Source organism: Peromyscus eremicus, chromosome 8a, assembly GCF_949786415.1.
Source record: "Peromyscus eremicus chromosome 8a, PerEre_H2_v1, whole genome shotgun sequence".
Lineage (NCBI taxonomy): Eukaryota > Metazoa > Chordata > Mammalia > Rodentia > Cricetidae > Peromyscus > Peromyscus eremicus.
This window is the reverse complement of record NC_081423.1, coordinates 72,477,156-72,502,216: the sequence shown is the minus strand read 5'-3', so window position 1 is coordinate 72,502,216 and position 25,061 is coordinate 72,477,156. Positions and strand designations below refer to the sequence as shown.

At 43.3% G+C, this 25,061-nt stretch overlaps 1 protein-coding gene across 1 annotated transcript in view; it reads left to right on the top strand.

Moving 5' to 3' along the window:
- Positions 1 to 1,997: 1,997 nt before the first annotated feature.
- The window catches only part of Ankfn1 (ankyrin repeat and fibronectin type III domain containing 1), a 143,289-nt gene continuing 120,225 nt past the window's right edge, over positions 1,998 to 25,061 (top strand). Inside the window, exons 1-4 of the mRNA XM_059269611.1 lie at positions 1,998 to 2,198; positions 4,064 to 4,274; positions 21,359 to 21,553; positions 22,847 to 22,960. Of these exons, the coding sequence (XP_059125594.1) occupies positions 2,013 to 2,198; positions 4,064 to 4,274; positions 21,359 to 21,553; positions 22,847 to 22,960 (706 nt within the window). The 5' untranslated portion in view covers positions 1,998 to 2,012. The remainder of the gene's footprint in view (positions 2,199 to 4,063; positions 4,275 to 21,358; positions 21,554 to 22,846; positions 22,961 to 25,061) is intronic.

Below are 25,061 nucleotides of genomic sequence, written 5' to 3'. Positions count from 1 at the left end.
TTCTATTTCTAAGGATAGACAACAGAACTTTTTCTTTCTCATTCTCTCTCATCTGAGAACATTTTAAATATAGAGAAAAAAAAGGAAAACATAAAGACGGATGAAAGCTAGAAGAGTGGAAGCGTGCTGATGAATAGCCTGGAAGAAAGGGGCAGCTGAGGAGTAAGAGGAGGAAGTCAGAGAGGCAGAGAAAGTCAACCCCCAGTGACAGAAGGGGACAGATGGGAGATGCGCAAGGACAAAGGGGGCCATGTGGGTAGGGTGTCATCAGTGGATGGAATTCAATCAAACAACAGGAATTTATGTACAGGACTCCTGGGCATTGTGGGAGATACAAATAGAATGTAGAGTTATTTTGGGAAGGATAATGATGTAGGCAAGACAGATGGCTTGAACTAGGGTGTCAATCCTGAAGGAAAAGTCTAGAGACAGAAGACAGAAATAAAGAGGTAGAGCAATCCCCACATGGTAGCCTGGAACCTGGACCTTTGTGGAAAGAAATATTAACAAAAATCCTGTAGTTGCTATTGAGTCAAAGATAAAAAATCTGTAGATTGGAGAGAAAGAGGACAAATCACCAAACCATTCTACTTCTACTTTGAAAACAATTAAAAGGCCTTTAAAGATATATAAAAATGCACACACACAAGTAGCGCCATGTATCACCTGTCCAATCTAAGAGTGTCTGCCAAGTTAAGACTAGCTAAGGACTGATGGCCATGACTAAGACTAAATTGGGTTCAGCCATCTCTTTGTCTTGGAAGAAGTTGCAAGCTAGTTTGAAAAGGTGCCCAAGGACATTTAAATGTCATTACGGTGATACTCCATTTGTTGGAGAGAATATAAATCAAGGGTAGCTGGTACCAGCATTACAAGTAGAAGATGTTGTTCAAAATGTGACAGGAAATTGGAGGAAGACATCGGTCCTTTTTCAGAGAATTCAGGGCCCCGTGCCCCAGAGGCTTCAGGGAAGAGAACATACTTTGCACCACAATGTATAGACTAGCAATTTTATTTTTGCATTTACCCATCTAATGCACACCATACACCAGGCAAGCACAGACTTTCTAGCCTCCGTATTTCTGTAGTAATACCCAAATTAATGGTGGGTGGATTTAGAAATGACATACCTGACCTCCCAGAAACTAACTTCAAGTGTGACACGAGGGGAGCACTCACTAGAGATTTTAGGAGCAATAGTCAAGTACGACTTGAAGACTGGTAGGCAGGAATAGATGACTTCTGCCCAGGGTATCCAGGGAAAGCAGGGTTAGTCCTATAGATAAAAAGTCCCTGAGCACACTGGGGTAGTTAACCAAGTGGACAAAATTAGCTTCCAAATTTGATTGTTACTCTCAGAAGAAGGTGGGTATGCAAAAAAGAATGGCACTTTTTTGTTGCTTTTTTTTTTTTTTTTTTTTTTTTTGAGACAGGGTTTCTCTGTGTAACAGCCCTGGCTATCCTGGAACTCACTCTCTAGACCAGGCTGGCCTTGAACTTAGAGATCCACCTGCCTCTGCCTCTGGCAGGCTGAAGGCATGCACCACCACTGCCTGAATGAACCACACTTTCTTATCCATCCAATAGAGGTCAACGTCTATGAGGAGGGAGTTTAAAAATAGTCTCAATTATGTATAACCAAGATTACACATTCCTCCTAGATACAGCACTGAGACTCTTTCCTAACTGAGTGAGATACCAGGGGTTTTAAGTGTTCATGTATAAATGGATATTTCATAGAGTAAATGGGGTTGACATTTCATTCCTACCACCAATCAGCTCTGGAACCATAGAAAAGCTGCTTCCTTTCCCTGGGTTTCCATTTTCTCCTCTACAGCAGGAAGAAGCTGGGATTGGTGATCTCCGAGGCCCTTCCCAGCTGGAATATCACATTTGGATCTGAGATTTCCAGATGGTTCCTGGAGGTGACAGAGTTCTTTGTGGTGTGTAATTGCATTGTGTGTAATCATCATGCATACTGCTTTCCTCTTCCTAGGAACTGCCGCTCGAAAATGACTCAACAAATGCAGAACTTACATCTTTCTCAGTCAAAAAAGCACAGCGCTCCATCGTCTCCCAATGCTGCTAAGCGCCTGTACAGGAACCTCTCGGAGAAGCTGAAGGGCAGTCACTCGTCCTTTGATGAGTCCTATTTTAAAACCAGAACGGACCGGCTGAGTCTCAGAAAGACCTCCGTGGTAACAGAACTCTTTCTACTCCCATGTCAGTTCCATTGTTCAACAGTTTAATGAATGTTTCATTTTTACACATAAAGTCCATTAAGACAGGAACTATACATATATATAATGTTACATTAAGTTTGGATGAATGGAAGGCTTTTCCCCCTCTCTTTTTCTTAATTTCTTTCCTTAGTTTTTTTTTTTTTTTTTTCACTACCAGACCAAATAAACAAATCTCCAAAATAAGCAGCTTGAACAGATGGAGGTGTGGACATGGAGGTAGATTGCTTGACTAGGATACACAAAGTCCTGGGTTCAATCCTCAGGCCCCCAGAAACACATACATACACACACACACACACACACACACACACACACACACACGTACACACACACTCAGTTTGGCAAATATCAAATGTTTCAGATTACATGGACTTCCTAGGAGTACCAATGCTCATTTAAATAATAGTATTAAAATCATTTAGAGGTTTCTGATAAACATGTTTATGTATGTGTGTGTGTGTACATATACATATTTCACATGCGTTTCAAAGGCATTCAAAATACAATCCAAGAATAGAATTCTATTTATTATATAAAGAAAGAGGACAGGAAAGGCCAGCAAAAGAAAATAGATGGAAAAAAAAATATCTATATCAAAACTTTAGGCAAATATACTCCATGAAATGTAGTATTACATTCACCTTTGAGTCCCCAGGCAGTCAAAGCAGGAAATACAATAGGGTGTGACCTCCCATTAGTTGATATCTAAAAGTGTATCAGTCCATCAGGGAAAATGAACATCTTCTTGTTGCTAAATTGTGCGGCCTGTATAGCTGTCATGGCCATTAGTCCCTAGCCAGCGGCATACAGAGCATATTACAGATGTTCTCAGTAGTGTTCGGCACTAGCTGTAGGTCAAAGCAGCAGGCATGCATTCACATGATCGATGAGAGTATTTGTGCAGGGAGGTAAGGGCTCCATGTGGTATTAAAGCAGAAGTAAGTCCCGGCCTACACAGATAGAAGCAAACAAGTTCGAGTTTGGAGGAGGAAATCACTTAAAAGGGATAGTAAATATGGCGGGCAAGAAACAAGAGACACCAATAACCATAAACAAAGGCACACTGGAGACAGGGCAATGTTTTGATTTTTGAATTCATTTGTCTCCTAATATGGTTTCCTATTTCACACCCATCTTCTGGGAGTGCTTAGCTGGGGTTAGATTGTGACCTAAGCACCAGAAGCCCTTCCATTTGGCAGGCTGTAGAAAAGCAACTTCTCTATTCAGTGCAGTGTCTTGCAGCAGGAGAACAGCACACCAAAATAGCCTTCTCCTCTGGGTCCCTATTGTCAAAACAAGCATTTGCATAATCGCTTCATATTCTCCCCAGGTTCCTATGCTGTGGTATGCGCTCAGCCGAAGTGGACTGGCAAGGCTTGGATAGGGAAAATCAATTTTTGATGAGACTAAAAATAAAATCGTCCTGCCTAAACATTTGGTCACTGAAGAGCTTCCACATATTAATCGGATCCCAGCACTAGGTCAAGGCCAACTGCATCCCAACAGCTCTGAAAGCAAAGTAATTCTTAGAGAAGTAACACATAAATGTAGAAGGAGGATGTGCCTCCATCTTCCCTGGTGAGCTACCAAAAAAATAGTATTTGTGAGAAACTCAGAGATCTTTTTTGTTTAATGTTAGTCTTTTACAAAAACCTTTTCAAAAGAGTCATATTGTCCATGCCATTTTTTTTTCTATAGATGATTTATATTTTATAAATATTCAACTTCTGGCTCTCTTAAACAATTATCCACTCAGCACTGCAGCTCTCCTGGGAAAACCACTTCCAACTCTGGACCAACCTGCTTCTTTTCTTCTCCAGAATTTCCAGGGTAATGAAGCCATGTTTGAGGCTGTTGAGCAGCAGGACCTAGATGCTGTACAGCTCCTCCTCTACCAGTACACACCGGAAGAACTAGATCTGAACACACCAAACAGCGAGGGACTGACGCCTTTGGACATTGCCATCATGACCAACAATGTGCCCATTGCTCGGATTCTTCTGAGGACAGGGGCCCGAGAAAGTCCACACTGTAAGTAAACCTAAACATAAAGGCCCATATCATCCATCAGACCTTTGCTCTATGTCAACAAAATAACCGCTCAGGAATGGTTGACGAAACACAGACCTTGAAATTCTTTATGTGTTTCCAAAGACTATCGTGTAAAGATCAATTAGTGTTTATCAGTTTAAGCACTTAATTGTTCTCTAAGGAAAACATAATCAATGTTATTGAAGGGAAGCCTCTCCAAATGGCTTTCCTAAAAATTTAATCAAAGCTTTCAGGTATATGGCATCTTCGGATGACGATACAGAATTAGGAAGTGTTTGTAGGAGGAAATGGATGAGCAGTTGTGTCTCTGCATGCACAGTCAGTGCAGGGGTTTTACTCAGACACTCACAAACACTGAGTAAACACTGTCCCAAGTCTAGAAATGCAGTGACAAACTAGATAAATGCCTGGATCTTGGTAGAGCGCTTGCATCCTAGTGAAAGAGATTCCAATAAGCAAATGAATTGATAAACTACAACATAAATTCAAATATCGGTAAATGCTGTGAAAAAGAACACAAATGAGTAGCAAGAGGTTCATAAGGGAAGGTGTTGGTATTAAATTCAGTGTTGGTTTTAAATTCGGAGCTTTTACTCTGTGAAGAAAGGTCACGAGGCACGATAAAACCTAGTATCAGAGCTTTATTAGGAGGGGGAGGGAGGAGGAGGACAGAAGAGAGCATGGCCAGGCCTGATGAAGAGATGTATGAGGAAAAGGGAGAGGGGAGGAGGAGACAGGAGAAGAAGAGGGGAGGAGTCTGTGACCAGCTTTTTAAGGATTCCCCTGCACATGCGCATGTGGGCTTACTGCGCTATACCAGGAATGTGCAGACTGCATGACCACGCTGCACGCATTGTGCAATCACGCAACGCACGGATTACGTAGGACAGAAGATCCCTTGCTTGGCTACTGAACTGTGCGTGTGCGGTCATGTAGCTGGATGAGTGGCCAGAATCCTAACAGAAGGGTCCATTTTAAATAGGGTTAGGCAAGAGAACCTTAGCTGATGTGGCACGGTATGACTAAGTCCCAGATGATATAAAGTAATTAACCATCAGATGTGTGATCCATTCTGGGAAGAACCAATGGTAAGTAGAAGTCTCAAGATAGTCAGAAAGGAAGCTAAAGTACTGGAATAGAGCAAATAAAAGTGTGGATGAAGTCACCAGGACCAGATAGTAGAGCCTGGTAGCCATGCTACGATGTGTTCCTCTAAAGACTGAATGTGATGGGGAAGCAGCAGCATGATCTGTGAATGCCGTGGTCTGTTTTACTTTGCAGGGCCACTATGATGCTCTGTGAAAGGTGAACAAAGGAGAGGCAGGTGTAAAGGTGGGACAATCAGTCAGGGGCTACTTTATTGAATGGTCCATGGGACAGGCGCCAGTTTCTGGGACTAGCATGGCAGTAATGTTGACCAGAGACAAATGTCAGAGAAATGATGGACAGATAATGTAGACAGAGAAATGGCTGGTAGATGACAGTAGATAGGTAAAGATAGACAGATACATAGACAGGATAGATGAGTGACAGATGATGGATGGTTGATGAGTCATAGAGAGAGAGGTGATAGAGATGATAGGTTATTGACAGAATGAAAGATAACAGAGATACAGAGACAGAATTTGCACATCACAAAATTCACTCATTAAAAAAGATGTAATGTTGTTTAGTACTGCAAAACCAGGTAACCGTCACCATAATCATTTAAGAACTTCTTTATCACCCTATAGAAATCCCACAGTCTTGACTCCTTACTCTTTGACCTCCTCCCCATCCCCAGCCCTAGGAGACATCAATAGTCATTTTGTGTTGTTGTTGCTGTTTTCTCCAAGTTGCCCCTTCCAGACTTTTCATACAACGGAGTCATATGCAATATGATTAGCTAGGTGCTGTTCTGAGTACTTTACAAACATTGACACCTTCAGTCCTCACAGCATCATGAGGTCAGAGCTCACATTCTCCTTGGTGCAAACTCTCTGATCCAACAACCACAGTGGCTCAGTGCCACTAGACACTAATTCTAGAAACCTCACCAGACTGTTGTTTCACCGACACTGCTTCACTTATTTCCAAGTGGTGGACCCCAGAAGACTGGAAGACCAGAGGAAGCTCGAGCATGATTAGAGGTCACATCTCAGCTCCCAGATTTCCTAAACCACCACCCGCTCCCCCAAAGACTAGGTCCAGAGACAGACACCTGTATCAGAACACTATGGCAAAAAAAAAATCTAAGCTTACCAAGCCCATGTCGAAGAGCTTGAGGAGTAGTGGGGGGGATGGAGGGTCTTCAGAAGAGCTACCTGATCGGAGGGCTGCTCCTTCTTAGCGAAATTTGAATATTCAGATGGAAAGTTTAAAAAAAAAAAAAGGAAGATTAAGCTGAGAGAGATCTCTGCTACCTTCTGATTCATTTGCAATAATGTCTGTCCTCCAGATTCAGAAAGAGGGGGGTGGAGAGAGAATTAGAGGGTTTGGACACAGTGTGCAGACTAAGCCCCATTCTGTAAGAACAAGGAGACTATTCATGTAGATATTACCACTCCTTGTACCCTGAGTGGATGAAACATTAGTCCTCCTCACCTGAGACTCTGCAGAAGTATGCATTTTTTTTTTTCTGTGAACTGTAAGACTCCCAATGTGCCCAAGCCCTTTCATTTATAATTAAGTTTCCATAGAAATGCTCATGTACTGAGCTGGGGATGTGGTTCAGTTAGCAGAGTACCTATGTAGCATGCACAAAGCCATGGCTTCAATCCTCAGCACCCACCATAGAAACTGAGCATGGGAGTGTATGCCTTTAATCCCAGCACTTGGGAGGTGGGACACAGAGATCAGAGTTCAAGGCCATCCTTGGTTAGAAAGCAAGTTCAAGATAACCTGAGCCATAAGAGTCAGAACTCAAGTACCAACTATCTGGAAAGTCAAACCAAATATGCTAAAGATTCTGGATTTTCCTTGCTCCCACTGGGATGATGGCCATATTGTTATCACAAAGTTGCAAAAAGAGGAACAGTAAGTTAAAATGATTAGGTCTCAGGCTCTGAGGAAAAGGACACTTAAGTTACCGTGGCCACCCAAGAAATCAAAGTGACATCTCCAAGCTCAAACATATGCAAAATGACAAAGAAATATTGGTTGAGTGTCCATGAGGTACCTGCACACATTACTTTTGAGTCTTAACACTAATGCATGTTGTTAACTCAGTTTTCAAGGTGACTTATTTATGATTATGAAAAGGTAAGTGATTGTCTTACTTAGGTTTTCTACTACTGTGATAAAAATCCATGACCAAAAGCAACTTGGGGAAGAAAGAGTGTAGTTCAATTTACAGTTCCACTTCATAGTCCATTATTGGGGCAGGAACCTGGAGGCAGGAACTGAAACAGAAGCCATGGAGGGGTGCTGCTTACTGGCTTGCTCCTTGTGGCTTACTCAGCCTGCTTCCTTAGAGCAGCCAGGACTGCCAGCCCAGGCATGGTACCGCCCACAGTAAGCTGGGTCCTCCCAAATCAATCATCAATCAAGAAAATGCCCCACAAGTTTGCCCACAGGCCAGTCTGGTGGGAACCTTTCTCAATTGAGATTCCTTCTTCCCAAATGACTCTAACCTGTGTCAAGTTGACACTAAACTCATCAGCTCACTGGCCTAAGGACACACAGTTAGCAGACAGATGTCAGCGACACAAGCCCAAGTCCATTGGATGCTAATCCTGGGATCCTTCTATACAAACTTATTGTCCTTCTGAATAACCAACAAGGAGGGCTGTGGCCAGTGGGCTCCTGTATCTTTCCTTTCAAGCTATTTGCTGAAATCCTGTGGTGCATTTATTTGTTCTCTTCTGAGCACTAGGGAGCCATTTGTGTTGGATAAAGGCAGGATAGAAGAACACAGTGTTTGCAGGAATTTTAAATTTACTTTCTAAATCAAGTACAAAAGAAATAGGATTGCTTCTGTCCAGGAGTATGAGGTTTCCCAGGAGAAAAGCTGCAGCCTGCCGTCTGTAACCAGAGGCAAACACCTGCTACAAACTGCTCCCAAGCTAGAAAGGCATGACTTAAGAGAAGAAAAATCCCAACAAAGTCTTCAATTCTTAGGATGCTTTGCACATGCAAAAATATTCTTGCTGGCTGAAGAGACAGCTCATTCAGTAAAATGTATGGAGGCCTGAATTTGATTCCAGGAACCCACAAAACGAGACCAGGAGCAATTCTGCAGCCTTGTAGCCTCAGCACCAGGAGGAGGCATAGACAGGCAGATCCCTGGGGTTCCCGGCAACCAGCCTAGACTATTTGATGAGCTGCAGTCCAATGAGACACGATTTCTCAAAAACTAAAGTGGAAACCACCCATAGAATGAAACCCAAAGTTGACCTCTGCCCCTCCCCACCACTCACAGGCATACAACTACTTAACCCATCATGCACCCTCACAAACACAAACAGACACCTAGTCATACACATGGACTCACATATACTAAAATACTGCTTTTCTCGGTATCACCTCACTTGATTCTCACAACTGGCTTGTAAGGTAGGAGGTATTTTTCTCATTTTTCCATAAAGAAACTAGAAATAAGAAAGTCAAACCATTCACCTAGCATTACCAAGCTAATGGAGTAGAGCCAGGATCTGAACTCAGACCTAACTTTCAAAGTCTCTCACTGTTACACAGTAGATGTTCAACTCTTTCCTTCCCTTACTCTACGTCTGCTTTTCTAGTGACTACCCACTATTTCAAAGCAGGGTGTGAGGTCTCCAATAGAGTTATTTCCTTCCTTCTCTTCCCCAGAGTAGTTTTCTTCTCAAAATTAGCCCCATCCTCCTTTAACTTTGCCAACCAAGGATCCCAACACGATTCAGAAGAAAGTTTTGTATGATCTACCCCATTTCTTAGCAGGAATCACAGCATGGTTGCATTCAGTGCTTATTTCTAAAGTCATGGACCCGGAGCTATGGAGCTAGGTGAGGATGTTTGTTATGAGCATGGATTGACACACAGCCATGTACTACTCCCCATGCATAGCGTAAGTCCCAGAAGCTGTCACTCAAAGTTACACACTCCCCAGCCTAATCAGGAGATGAATCCACTATCTATTCAGCAATTATTTTCTGTTCCTCCCCACCTTTAAGCAAGTGGCACAGAGTAGAGTAGTACCATTGTCATATGTTCCAAGACCCCAGTGGATGCTTAAATCTATGGGTAGCATCACATCTGTATGTGTGTCTATCACTATATTTAACTCTTTATGTAATTACATATAATATTTCCCCTATACATACACAATAAGAGATTAATGATGACACTACATAAAATATAACAATGTAATATTACTAGTCTCTCACTTTGGGAACACTATTAAGGAAAATAAATATTCTTTGAACTCAAGGACTGCAACGTCATGGAAGTCGATCTGATTCTTGGAGATGGCTACTTTCATTACTAATGGGTGGGCAGTGCATACAGCATGGACAGAGCGTGGATACCATGAACAAAGAGATGATTCACATCCCAGGTGCTATGAAGGAGGTCAGCACTAGATTTGATCCTGCTACCCAGAACAGAGTGCAATTAAAGCCTTAAGACCTGTTTATTTTGGGGAATTTTCATTGAGTATGTTTGGCCCACAGTTGGCTGTGAGTAACCGAACTATGGAAAGTGAAACTCAGTTCATCTCAGGGGAGCTACTGTAAACTCACTCCTGCTGAGGAAAACATTGGCTGTTACTAAAGGGGCATCCCACATGTTTCCCTGAAGCCTAGGAAACAGGCCAGAACCTGGACAGACTGCTGCTGGGGACCACTCTAAGCACAAGAACCACAGGCAGGACTTTAGCTCTGGGCATTGATAGCTTCCCAGTAGCTAAGACACACTCCATGGAGCAGCTGCTACCTGAGAAAACCTTGCCACCTTTGGTTATGAAAGCCCCAACCAAGCTCCTCTCTACCTAACTTACCATATCCTGCTCTACCCAGTAATCACAGCCCAACAGTCATGGAGGCAGGCTTAGTGAGTCATCAGTGAGAGTCTTCCCAATGTGAGGCTGCCATTAAGTTGGTATCATGAAAGCCTGCCAACACCAGTCCTAAAAACACCAGCTCCTTTGGATTTTTGCCAGGTGTAGATCTGGTCATACTCGTGGATTTTTGCCTCATCCTTTAGTCCCAGTACCACAGCCATAATAGATATTCACAAAACTTTGATAGACACTTTAGTCTTCTGACACCTCCATCTATAGAAGGAAACAATATCAATTTCTCAGGAACTTAAACTTTGGGGTACTTTGGGTTGCTTCTGTGCCTGTGATTTTCTAGGCACCTTTGCAAAGCCTGATCGTCAGTGTACCTGGCTAGCTTTCATTGTTCACTGTCTTATGATGTGGACCAGCAAAACTGTGGGATGCTCCTCAGTGTGAATTTTTCTTCCCCCTCCCTTGACTTGCATCTTCCTATCTCTCCAGAACCCTCCAGATTGCTGCACAGTGAGCCCCTCCCACACCTTCTCCCAGAAGCCGCCTGTGCCAGCCCGAATCTTAACAGTCAGGGACTTTGAACAATACCAGCACAGAGCTACTGTCGCTCGCAGACAGTACCAACCCCTGTGCTGCAACCCCGGCACACAGGATGTGCCTCTCGTTTCTGCTGTGGTAGGAGTCCGTGCCTGTGCTGAGAACGGGGCAGGCTGTGTCTGAGAGGTGTGACTATAAACTAATGAGGTTGGCTTTGTGTAAACAGCCACAGCAGAAAGTCTGCAACCCAAGCCAATGTTAGTCTTTACCAGGGCCCTCCTGGGAGACCCCACGCTCACTCCGACTGCACTGCCCCTGCTCAAAACACTTTTGGGATTGTCCTCGGAGTTTGTGCATGAGAAAACCAGACTTGTTGATTAGTCACACCTGATTTTTGTTCCAAAACAGCATTGCCCAGCGTCACCACTCTCCATGTCCCACGGACTGGGCAACTCTCAAAGGACAAAGGTTTGCTGCCATTAAGAATGTGGGAAAATGAGCCGGAAGTGGATCTCTTGAATGAGAGACATATATTCCTATCTGCCTCATTAAAAGAGGAGTATATAAATCCTCACCCTGACTTACAAGTCTGCTCCTCAAAGTGCCTCCTACAGTATCTCACCCTCTTGTCCCTTGTGCATGCCACACTATCTTGCCACAGGGACTCTGTACTAGATGGTCTCTCTACTGGAGATGCTTGAAGGCTTTGAATCTCGATCGCTATATGTTCAACATCTTAATATCCCTATTTCCAAATGAAGACAAGGATTCTACCAAATACGGGGTGGCTTGACCCTGTTTTATGTTTCTAAATAATTACTATCAGGTGGCTTCGGTCTCCGTTTCAATCACCCATTCTTTAATAATGGCAGCTTCTTTCTCTTAATTTCAAAATATTTGATTGACAGGGGAAATGTGATTATCTTCAAAGCATAGGAGTCTGATGTTTGTATACACTGAGGAATAATTGCCATAATCAAGTTAATTAGCACACTCGACATCATTCATGATGTACATGAGATCCCCAGAACTTGTTAAGCGTCTGGCTGGAAGTTTACACCATTTGGTGCACCTCTCTCGGTCTCCAGTGCCTGGCAATCAACCTTCTGCTCTCTAATTCCGTAAACTGGACATTTTAAGGCTCACATATACACATAATCATGTGGTTTGTCTTTTTGTGTTCTGGCTTCTCTAGGCTCATCTACATTACTGCAAATGACAGGATTTCCTTCCCTTGAGAGTCGGCTTTTGCTTTGAATACTTAAATATCCCCCACATAGAATAAGCTCCCTTTGTCAAAACCTAAAACATTGCAGATAATGTTTAACAATGTCTTTGATTGCCTTTAACAATGCCTTTGAGTGCATAGGTTCCTATCCACGTTTCCCAACATCCCGATTGCCATCAGTTCAGAAGGTAGCCATACTTCTCCCCGTTCGACACATACTCACCATCACACAATGAACGACATAATACCTAGAGATGGCGCTTTTAAACCAAATCCTTAGCACAGGCTAAAAATCAAATTTCTGGACTGAAGGAGTTCTGGTTTCAAGTTCCACATCTGGTTCTTTGTAGGAAAAGCCTTCAGTCTCTTCATGCCTTGGTTTCTTTATCTGTAAGATGTGTATAATCTTATGTTGGTTATTACTATATCACTAGGTATTAAATCACCCCAAACTTGGCAAATTTATCTCAGTTTCTATGGATTAGACCTGTGAGACTGGATTTAGCTGAAGGATGTTCAGGGCTGAATAGATGTTCAGGGCATCCACACAATGACCGTCACCTTGCCGTTACACTGAGCTACAGGATCTATCCCATTGCTCACTCAGAGCCACAGCTGGCAAGAACTCTGCATCTCTGGCTGCATGGGCCTCTCCATGTGGCAAATTGATGACATGGCAGTTGGCATTCCTCAGTGATAAGGTTCTGAGAAGGTGAGAAACATCAACCAAGGCAGAAACGAGTGTCCTTTGCCACCTAATCTCAGATGGAACATGCTATTGTGAGCAACCCTGCACAACATGTGTGTGGAGAAATGCCTGGAGGGGAGACAGGTGAATGGATCTTACTGGAAGGCCGGCTGCTACACCGTCAATCTAGGACAGTTATAAAAGTGATAGAATAGTACCTTTCGAGTACTTCTCTCATGCCCTGGCATGTTATAAACACTCCCTAGCCCTCCAAAACTGTCATTCAATAAAATTTTCAAGAAAAAAATCTATGAGCTTCTGGCAAAGAATTTAAATGTTTACCATCTGCTACACAGTTTCTGTGTCGAGATCAACAGTACCAGCACTGTGGATTATACGAACTGGTGCCCCCAATACCACATTTCAAAGTTTGTAGAACTGTGCTACAAAACTACACTGTGCTGCGTAGAAGTCATTAGCCATGCATAAGTCACAATCTCTTAAAATATGGGAGGGAATGGAGAGCTCCAGAATGAGCCCACACTCTGCCTGCTGACTGTTAACAAGGCTGCCAGGGATATATCAACAAAGGGAATGTGTGGCCTCTCTAGCAGGTGGTGCTGGATACCCCGAAGCATGAAAATGAAATCAGACCCCCTACCACACACCATATACAGATCAGCACAAAATGTACTGAAGTCCTAAATATGAGACTAAACTATAAATTTACAAATAAAGACAAGGGGAAAACTCCATGATGTTGGTCTGGACAATGACTTTTTTAGATTTGACCCCCAAAGTATGAGTAACAAATGGCAAAAATAGTGAAGGGGACGACATCAAACTAAAAAGCCATTGGATAATAATGACAATTCAGAGAAGAAACAAGCAGGGATGGGGAGTATCTATAAGCATACATCTAACAAGGGGGCCAAAGCACAAAACATGGGAGGGAGTCAAATAAAAAAAAATCAGTTAAGAAATGGGCAAGACTCCTGAGCAGACAGACTCAAAAGGAGATGTACAATGACCATCAGGAATGTGGAGAAGTACTGGACAACACTAACCTTAGAGAAAGGCAAGTAAAAACCACAGCAAGATATAATTTTACACTTGTCAGAACTGCTTTTCTAAAAAGACAAAAAAAATAAGTGTTGGTGAAGATGTGGGAAGGGAACCTTTCATGCTGTTTGGTGGGGATGGAAACTGGTATAAACAATTTGGAAAATATATGGCATTTCCTCTAACAACTAAAAATAGGTCCAAGGATGTGGCCCACTGGCAGAGCACATGCTTAGCATATGTGATGTCCTGGGTTTGTTCCTTGACTTAAAAAAAAAAAAAGCACTAAAAATAGTATTATCATATGATCCAACAATCCCACTTCTGGGTATTTACCCAAAAGATTTGGAATGTTTGTCAAACAGACATCCACACTCCCATATCCATTGCAGCACTGTTCACAACAGCCAAGTTATGGAAGGAACCTGGGTGTCCATCAGCAGCTGAACTGATGAGGGAAATGTGTATGGACACACAAGGAAATACCACTTCGCCTTGATGAGAAAGGAAATTCTGCCATTTGTGACCACATGGATGCAATTGGAGCCTTATCCTAAATGAAATAGTCAGGCACAGGAAGACAAATACCATATGATCTGACTTGTCCAGGGAACCTGAAACAATCAGATTCACAGCAACAGAGAAGAAAACAGGGTTACAGAAGCTGAAGGGAGAGGTATGGAGAGGTAATGGCCAAAGGATAGAAAATCTCAGTTGAACAGAGGACTGTGTCTTCAATCTGTTTCCCATACAGTTAATTATATTGTACACTTAAAATTTTCTAAGACAGTACATTTTAAATGTCATCATCACCAAAAGTAGAGCTCTCAAATGAAGTATGTGCTTGAATTAGCTTAATGTCACTATTTCACATATTAATAAATCACAGAATCACCCCATACCCTATTAATGTATACACTTATAAATTGCCAACTTACAATAAAACACAATTTATTATTAAAATATATGTAGCCCAAATCAAAAAGCACTAGAAATATGAAATTCTTACTGGCTTTCAAAGGCTTAGTATAAAAACAAAGGACTGTAAAATGTCTGGTTTTACATTGATCACCTGTGCAAATGATAACAGTTTGGACATTTTGAGTTAGCTACAACACATTTTTAAACTAATCTCGCCTGTTTTTAATGTTAGTGTAAGGAAATTTTCCTGACATGGCTTAGACTCCATGGTTGTGGACAGTGTGAAGAGCAGCCTCCGAAGACATGGTTCTCATACCCAAACCTGGTCTGGACTCCCTAAGTAACCTGGCAAAAACGTGTGGAGTATTTGCTTTCTCCCCCTCCAATTGAGTGAGCCCTGGGTGTGAGGGCGCCCTCTGCCTCATTAAAGCTGCCTCCTTAACTTGACTCTGCAGAGCCACATTCTGGGAGGCAGCAGAGAGGGACACTCCAAATCCCTTTCCCAGGTTGAAATGAAACAACCGCTAGGTCTTTGCAACCTTTGCAACTGGAGACCCAAGAGAAGGCAAAATGGGCTTTGAGTTCTGGATCTCAACAAGCCAAGCAGATTGGACCTGAATGCCGAGTCTCTCTACTGTAAGGGTTTCTTTAATTTCATACATTTAATCACTAAAATGCCTGTGCCTTGCTTTTCTTGGCATTACTACCTTAAACCAAGTTAGTTGCAAAATTGTTAGAAGGTTGTTGCTTATGATCAACAAAGATAAATCTTATGAAGTGCTCTTCTTGGTTGTCCAGAGGATATTGGCTCTTAGTGCAAGTTTTATACCAAAGTGACCTCATTTTATCCTTTGAAATAACAGATAACATTCACTTTGACATCATTTATGAGTGTGTTATGTTTTTTAAAAGTAGCTAGAATAGACATTTTTTTAAAGATCTGGAACAAGAGATTATTTTTTGGTGGAAAAATACCAAACTATTTCCTAAGAACAAATTTGGGTTTATTTTTTGTGTGCCTCTAAAAATCAATAAGAGTAATATTAATAAAAACCCATGTGGAGATTATCATTAACTTAGCATGGTTTGTGAGGCGGGAACCATTGTTATGCCAGTTTTCCGGTAAGAGCCTTGTGTTCAACATGGCAGAGAGACTGGCTAAAACTATACACCTTTTTTTTTTTTTTTAAACTAAAAGCAAGTTTGGCTCAATAAACAGTTCCAGGCTTATATACAATGAGACAAAATACAAAGCCATTTCAGGAAGACAATTTGTTTTATGTGCATGCATCCAGCACATTAACAAACAAATCGAAGAATTCAGAAGCCAAGACATGTTTTACCTTTTCTTCTACTGAGGGTGCAGCTGCCCAACATCTCGTCACTGATCATCACCCACAGCAGCAAGCAAACAGCCAGAGCTAAGGCAGGAGGGACCAAATTTACTCACACAAAGTCCACCATGTAGGCAAAGAAGGTGACCTGTGAATATTTGCGGTGGCTGAGATCTGGGAATGCAATTAGAAGATGTGGGACCATGTCAGCTGCAAGAAAGGCAGTCAAATGTAGAATGAGGGGCAGTAATGATGCTAGGGCTAGTGCTCATGTGGCTATTCATCATGTTCTGTTTAAAAACGCACAGCATGTCTAAATGTCCCTCAACTGAAGAATGAATAAAGGAAACGCTGTACATCTAACCAACGGAGTATTACTCAGTTGTTACATCATGAAATTTCAGGCAAATGCATAGAATTAAAAAAAAAAATCATCCTGAGTGAGGTAGCCCAGACCCAGAAAGACAAACATAGTATATACTCTCTTATAAGTGGATATGAGGTACAAAATGAAAGATAACCCTGCTACAATCCACAGATCCAGAAAGGCTCGGTAACAAAGAGAACACATGGCTCTCTCTGGGACCATACATCTTTTAAGGATACCACGTCATCTCTAGGATCGCAAGGGACCTTCAAGGATTATCTCCATTCTTGGAAATAACCATTTACAAAGCATATTTCTGCTGAAGGCAAGGCACTATTTCAGATTCAGAGGTGCCTGAGGCTGAAAGAGGCTGCCTTTGCAAACAGTGATCTTACGTGCAAAGCTGGCCCAGGGATGGGGATGCATCCAAGCTGGGATAAGGATCCTTCTATCACCGAGATGAAGCCATTTGTCTTAGAATCTTGTTTATCTCATCAATAAGAAGGAGAAAACTGGCAACAATAAAAAGATGTTGATAAATTGCAAAATGGCATATCATCATTAAAAGCAAATGTATTCATTTTTTCAAGAAAAGCAAATAAATTACTCCCTCAAAACCTCCATTAAAATTAAAATTAGGGGAGCCAGGTGGTGATGGCACATGCCTTTAATCCCAGCACTTGGGAGGCAGAGGCAGATGGATCTCTGTGAGTTCGAGGCCAGCCTGGTCTACAGAGTGAGTTCCGGGACATCCAGGACTGTTTCACAGAGAAACTCATGTCTTGAAAAAACAAAAAATAAAATTAGGGGCTGGAGAGGTGGCTCAGTGGTTACCAGTGATTGCTGCTCCTGCAGAGGACCTGAGTTGAGTTCCCAGTGCCAACATCAGGGGGCTCACAACTGCCTTTATCTCTAGCCCCAGGGCATCCTGTGCCTACAGAAACATACTCACATGGAGACAACATAACTAAAAACAAAACTTTAAAGTTTTCAAATGAATCTGCATGTTGCCCTCATTCGTATTTTCAAACTTTATGTAACTGTCAGCCAGGCCCCATTCAACAGTGGTGGGGGAAGAGGAAAATGATGGAATAGTTAAGGATCTACAGTCCCTAAGCTAGATTCTAGCACTAGACAAAGTCCATTCAGCCCCATCACTATTTATCTCAGGATTTAAACAGTAACCCTAATTGTATTCTTTGAACACAAAGTTCCTGCCCCACCTCCCACCCCCATCCCATAGTTAATTAGCTGGGCAGGTCTTATAACAAATTCCCACTCTGAAGCACTGGGTGGTAGAAATACTGTTGATAATTAAACACCACAATAGCAGGGAGCCTGTTTCAGGAGCCGTGAAGTGGTCTTGCCCGAGCCGGACGGCTTGCCACACACCCACAGACCCTCTATTGTGCTGGCTATGGCTGCTCAGAGGGACAGTCGCTGGGCTGCAGAAGGGACCAACTGCTAAAAGAAAGAAAAAGCTTACACTTGCAGAGGTCACTAGTGCCGAACTCAGGAAGAAAACAGCCCGTGGGTAGAAGTTAAAGTGGAATAGAGAAACCCAAGACAGGGAGCAGTGGACGGGCAGGAAAAATCAACCAGAAAACAGGCACGACCCCCACCCCCCATTTCCAACCAACCAGCCAAAATGAGTGTGCCAATTTCCAGCTGAATATAAACTGCAATATATAAATAATACGTTGATTCATATTCCGTTTGTTTTAGAGAAGAGTTCTCTGAGTTCTTGAAGGTGTTTAAGAAGACTGTGACTAAGTCATCCTGCTTCCCTGGATTTCAGCTTCTTCATCTTTAAATAAGGAGAGTAAAAAGGTTCCCATTCTGAAATCAAACAGACAACAACAACCAAAATAGAAAAAAAAAAAAAGGTCCCCAGAACAATTTTCAAGGTGTCAAAAATCTACCCTATCACACTTCCACTCATGATAAAATTACCCAGCCCGATATAATTATCATATTCACTTGCTTTTGCTTAAAGTAAATTAACCCAGTTAGGTTGATTATATCATCTGAACAGGCGCTACTATTGGCCATTAAATGGGTCATTAATAATAAGCAGAAACATGACTGCTTTATAAGTCAGCTGGTTTGGTAGCAAAAAAAAAAATCTTTCAAAAGAGTGTTTTATTAAGCTATTAAAAAAAAATCCATAGGAAAAAAATATAAAGATTTGCCTGGTGAGATGGTTGGAGAACACAGGGTCAGCCAGTGCCTTTGAGATTTGTCCATGCAGCAATTACCTGTAACAACAGAGGCCAGTGAGCAACAGTCTTAGGGACACCTGGGACTGAACCTGGAAAAAATAAAAAGATTTCAAAATACTTTCTCTTTTTCAAAAACACAAATCTTCAGTTTTGTAGGATTTTTCCCCCATTCTCCTCCATAAGAAACACACCTCTCATTTCTAAACAATATGTTCTTGCTCCGTTCCGCACATGGAATCCAGTGTTCTAGGAAAACACTGACACTGGAGTGTTGTGTCTCCAGACATGCCCTCCAATCCCTGCCCTACCCACCCTCACCATTACACCCTGCCGCAGCAGGACCGTCACGTTTTGCAAAGCACTGGGTTGCAGCCCCTCCTGGACTGTGCACCTGGCTGTGCAAGTCCAAGGTGCTCTCCTGGTAGACTCTGAGAGGGCAGAATCGCTCTGTGGTGAGGAAGAGGACTGAAGCCTAGGGCGAGTAGAGGGGGCTGAAGTGAACATGCTGGGCCAGGGAAAGCAGGAAAAATGTCAGGGCTTGGGGGTGGGTGGGGTGGGGGGAGAACCACTCATAGACCTCAAGAGAAGCTGTCCATCTGAAATGCCACCTGGAATTCCCACCCATCATAACTGTTGTGGATATAAAAAATTAATAGGGGGATTTCATAGTATTAGAAAAATTTATTTTTATAAATCATGTGTCTATCACCCAAGTGTTGACGCATGCATGCAATTCAAACACCAGGCTTACAATAAAAGGCCCACTGAATAACTTCACGAGGACAATTCCTCCATTTTCTCTATAATTTAGCGGGGAAGGAGGAGGGGGCTGTGGGGAGAGGGTGCAGTTACTGGGTCAATTAATCACCCTCAAACCTGTGACACAAACTCTGACGCCTAACCTCTGTCTAAAAATACACAGATGTATACGAATTTGTTTGAAACTGTCAATGCCTATATTTAGGGCCTTCCCAGCAAGCCTATAATGAGACTGTGTTTGAGGGCTTCAGTCACAGCAGACTCTACCATTAATCTGAAGTTAGTTAAATTAACAGCATTTAGTACTGCCTTGTCAGTCTTAACTGCTCCAGGAAATTGCACCTTGAGGCTACTAATATTGCCAATTTTTCCACTGGAGTGTGTGCTCTTGTGTGTGTGTGTGTGTGTGTGTGTGTGTGTGTGTGTGTGCGCACGCGCGCGCGCGCATTTTTCCTCCTGTACCTCCCTATTCATACACCATCATGGCCTCACTACATCCCCAACACTTATATTATCATTTATTCTGGCCTCCCTCAGCCTCCCCGGGGGATTCTGCACAGCGTGGCTGCTCAGTCAAAGAGTTTTTCAGCTTTATATTTATTTGTTTATTTTTCTGTCATGGCTCATGACTGAGGCTTTAAAAAAAGAAGTGTGACAGTATTTTGAGTACATGATTGACTGCTCCGACAACATTCATTAACCATGCCAAACCTGCAGCAGAACACAGTCCCGGGTGTTCTGAACAGCAGCCCTAAGAAGAAAGAAGAAAAGGAAAAGAAAAAAAGACTCAACTAATTTTTCATTGACCTCATCTGTAAATAAATTTAGACTGATGGTGCTCAAGGGCAATAATAAATTAGTATTCATTTCCTGTAATTAACGCAGACATGCTTATGAACACAGAGTATCTGAGTATACAACCACCTAATTTCCATTTCAAAATATGCCTAACACATTTTCACTTGAGTTATCTTCATCATATTTCCCATTAATTATAAAGAATGAAATGGGTGGGTTCTGCTTCCCACTCATCAGAAAGAAATATTGTTTTGGTCACAGGGAGTGTCAAACACATTCCAATAACACATCTGCAGACCTTGCCTCTGGCTTATGTCCCTGTTCCTGTGCTCTTCAGCCACCTTTCCAGAATGAGGCTGTCTCCTGTCTTACCACCAGTTGGGAGGGGCCCCTCAGAAGTGACAGGTGACCACCTAAGCAGACCCTCCCTTGCAGACCACAGGAAGCAGCCTCACAGGCCGAGCACAAGAATGGGCAACTTCTACCACTGGTATACATCTGACCACACAGGGCAGATTGAGTAAACAACATGATGTAAGCCAAGTGAAGTTTGGGATGCATCAGTAAAATCCAAAGGCAAACCTCTAGTAAGTCTTACTCTCTGGGGCATGGATATTTCTGGAGAAGGTGCATTCCTGTAACCAGACCACAATCAAAGATCAGTGTGGGGGCCAGCCATCAGAACCCACTAGCTCCACTGTGGCACTGGTTTGAGACATTTCATTAGCCATGTACGAATTGGTTAATACTAAGACACACATGCAAAATTTTCTCTATGCTGTGAGGAATATGATAAGGGCAGAAAATTTAAACTGGATTCCACCAAAAATTTCTTTTAAAAAAATCAACTTTAGTAGAATGTAATTTGTTCCACAGTCTTCATGGACTGATGGGGCCTCTGCTTTCAGGCGTTTGTCCCTCCAAATGTCATCAATGCAATCATGACCAACTCTGCCAAAGGAGCTCACTGGGAAGATGTGACAAAATGGCCAAAGAGAAATGGGAATGTCTTAATTCGTTGAATTTACCACTAAATAATGAGTGGCGGTGTTAGGCCTTATAGTATGACAGTTGATAAAAAACACACAGATCGCACGTTCTCCAGGAGAGACACGGATAGCCTAAAGCCACCGCACTTCCTAAGGAGCGCTGTCATCCTGTCTCTTTTCCTCGCAGTCGTCAGCCGGGAAAGCCGAGCCATGCACCTCAACACACTCGTCCAGGAGGCCCAGGACAGGGTGAGTGAGCTGTCGGCCCAGGTGGAGAACGAAGGCTTCACTCTGGACAACACCGAGAAGGAGAAGCAGCTGAAGGCGTGGGAGTGGAGGTACCGGCTCTACAGACGCATGAAAACCGGCTTCGAGCACGCCAGTGAGTATGCGCAGAGGACGGCGGCACGGACCGAGGCTGAGCTTCGGTTAGAGCCAGCCAGGCCTTTTACTGATTTCTCTTCTCAGCTCTCCAGGCATAGATGGCTGTTGTCAGTCTGTTTGAGGCAAGAGCTCTGGGAGGCTGTAAAAGGGTCTTTTGTCTTGCTTGGTTTTCTGGCTCCCAATTGGTTCTCTGGCCACAGCCGTGAGCCCTGGGTGCTTCTGGCCGCCCTCCACCACATCTCCCTCATCTAGCACTTCCCACCAGCTACGCCCTAATGCCTAATGACCCGACGGTCTGATGGCCTAAGTGGCTGTATTTTGGGATGTGGAGTTGGAAAAATATTTATTTGCCTATTTGTCCAGATTCTGCTTCAAGTTTAAAGTGTTTTCAACTCTACTGTATTTTTTTTTTATAGAGAGATATAAACTGAACTTAATACAACAGAGAAAGATAGTCAACTGGCCCATGAATTATGCTGCTGTCTACATTTCCATTCTTTCTACCAGATATTAGTGCTTGGTTAAGACAGTCCAGGTTAGTCCTTACTGGCAGTGCAGAACGCTGCTGAGTGAGGTCCCTGATGGAAGAACACATACAGCTCAGATGTTTGTGAGCCATTAAAACTCTCATTCTGTAAAGTTTTATTTTATCCTAGAAGATTTCATTAAAACTAAAATGTGAAACTCTAACACTTGCAAAGCCCCAAACCCTCGTCCTAAAAGATCTGATGTAAACAACTAGAAGAACTGGAGTTGAAATTCCAAATACAAAGAGAAAAGTCAGTTCCATCATTTCAAAGCCTCTGCCTCAGAGAATGTCCAATCACGTGAGCTGACTCTGGGAGAGAGTTAGATGCCAAATACATGGGCTGCTCAGATGGCTCCATGGGCAAGACCACTCATTGTGCAAGCTAAGGACCTAAGTTTGAATCCTGCACTGTGTCGGAGTGGAGGACAGGAGGAATGCTGGGCTTTCAGACTGCCAGTCCAGCTCCAGGTTCAGTGAGAAACCCTGTCTCGAGAGAGTAAAGTGGAGAGTGAGAGAGTGAGATGTACTACATCCTCCTCTGGAGCAAGCACATGTACACACACACATACACACACACACACACACACACACACACACACACACACACGACCTTTTAAAGAAAATGTTCACAAGGGAAAGCTAGTGGGCTCTACAAACCAACGTCTCCAAAGTCTGTGCTCCCACTGTCCTATGAAGAGGCAGGAAGGTTATTCGAGAAGGATTTGAGAAGCTAACACACTGATGATCTCCCTCCCGTGCTAGGACCCCCAGAGGTGCCAGCCAATGCCTGTCTCATGGTAACCAGCAGCACGTCACTCACTGTCAGCTTCCAGGAGCCCCTCAGTGTCAATGCAGCTGTGGTGACAAGGTACAAAGGTACTGCACTCCCCCTCTTCTCTCCCTGCTCCTTCCTGGAGGGCATGGGGATGGACTGTGGGCTCTGAGTGTTTGGATTCACACTAGTGGGGTTGTTTTTATCCCCCTGGGTTCCTGAAGTCGAAATATAGCCGTGCATATCAATGTGAAGGTTCAGGAAGGTGACTGAGAATAAGTCACAGGTATATGGAACAGGACCAGGCACCCATTCCCTCATTGAACATCTCACTCATGTCTGCGGCACGTCTGTGTCCTTCAGAGGGTAAGGCAGTGATAATGGACATAAGAAAAAACAGAGCTGATCTGAGGAGCAAAAAGGCTGAAATGTGGGTATCAATGGGGGCGGGGAGCAGGAAGCATAGAAACTGCCCTCTCTGTCCCCACTGACGTTCAGTGGAGCCAGAAAAGAAGATGATTAATGATAAGATGGTAGCATGGTCAGTAAAGTACCCAGGATAGAGATGGCCTTCAGACATGGCTTTGGAGGACAGATGGGAGCTGGGGGGAGATACTGGGGACAATGTAAATTCTACATGGAGGGAACAATGAATCCAGCTGTCAGTGCACAAGAGTACTGGAACAGTTAGAGGAGGAGACACACAGAGGGAGTAGGAAATAAGAGCTTGGCTGCTCTGGAGCCATGCAGAGTGGGGAGGGATTGGAATAGAAGCAGAAGCCAGGGAGCTAAGACTTCATGTGATAAACTGTGGAGAGCTATTGGATAAGATAGGGGCAAGATCACAAGTAAATGGCTGAAGTGCTGATAGTGTGTATGGTGGACGGGGGGAGACAGACAGCGAGTTTGAATTACGTAGAGAGAGAGGGGGTGGTTCAAAAGCAAGGGAGTGACAGACCGAGCCAGCCACAGCAGCAGCGCTGGTGAAGGACGGGAAGGCCCCAGGGGAGGAAGATGGGGCAGGATGTAATGAAGCCAGCCAGGCCCATACACAGCCCCTGCTATGTGCATGAGTCTCTGTGTCCCTGCTTGTCACGGCGATGTCACGAAGCATGTTTATCCTCACTTCATGAACACCAGGGATGACAGATGATAGAGTTTTTTCTTAGAGGCTCACAAAAGAGTCTGAGTCCTTGCATTCTGCCCACTTTTGAATACGGGAAAGGAAAGGTAATTGATCGATTTTTCTGACTCACATGGGCACGTGGAAAGACCTTATAAAGCTCTCTACACCTACTCCAGGATGCTGGTCCACAGGAAACTGTGTGTTCAAGTCTCCCCCACTCTCTCTAGCTGTGAAACTGCCCACCTAGGGTACATGCCTTCCTTTCTGCTCCCCAAGAGCATTCCGTACGTCTCTGTAGATGTGCTAGCTCTCTGAGTGCTTGGAACTGTCCGGGGTAAGTTCACTCCATGTAAGAGTAAGAGATTACAAATGGAATGACTTGGTGACCACTGGATTTTCTGTGGCAAAGAGAAGACAACCTTAGATGACCCAAAGCTGTGGACAGATGAGGTCCCTCAGGATGGCTTCCTGACACCAATCCTTCGAAAAAGTTCACATTTTCCTTATCATCCTCTCTCTTCTGCCCAGACTGACATTGGTTGGCAGACAGTGCGACAACACCCACTCGCTCCAGCTCAGGATTTGGATGACATGTTTCATCAATGTCATCTACCCGACTTAACATGACCTTCTTATGTGTGATTAGTGAGCTACCAGAAGCTAATTTACCCATACTTGACCAAAACCCCAGCGAATTCTACCCACGTTCACGTTCTAACTCTTCTCTTGGGAAGCGTTTGGGTGAGGTGGAAATGAAAGGTTGCCAGCGAGTGCTCTGAGTAACTGGAGAGGATTAATTAAGCATTATAAATAGAATTGTCTGCCGCATTGTGAAGCTGGCTTCCTTGTGTTAATTTCTAAGGACACAAATGGAACCCTTAACCTGGCCGCTCTGAAGGGTTATTTAAAGCAGCTGGCGTCTGCTGTGTCCACAGAGACAGATGGGCAGTTTTTAATTCAGGGGTTGGACTAATTATTTAATTGTGGAAATATTAGGAAAATTACCCTGAGACAAAGATAATTATTTTGTTTGCTTTAAAAAAGGGGAGGGGGGAGGCAGCAAAACAATTGAGAAATCC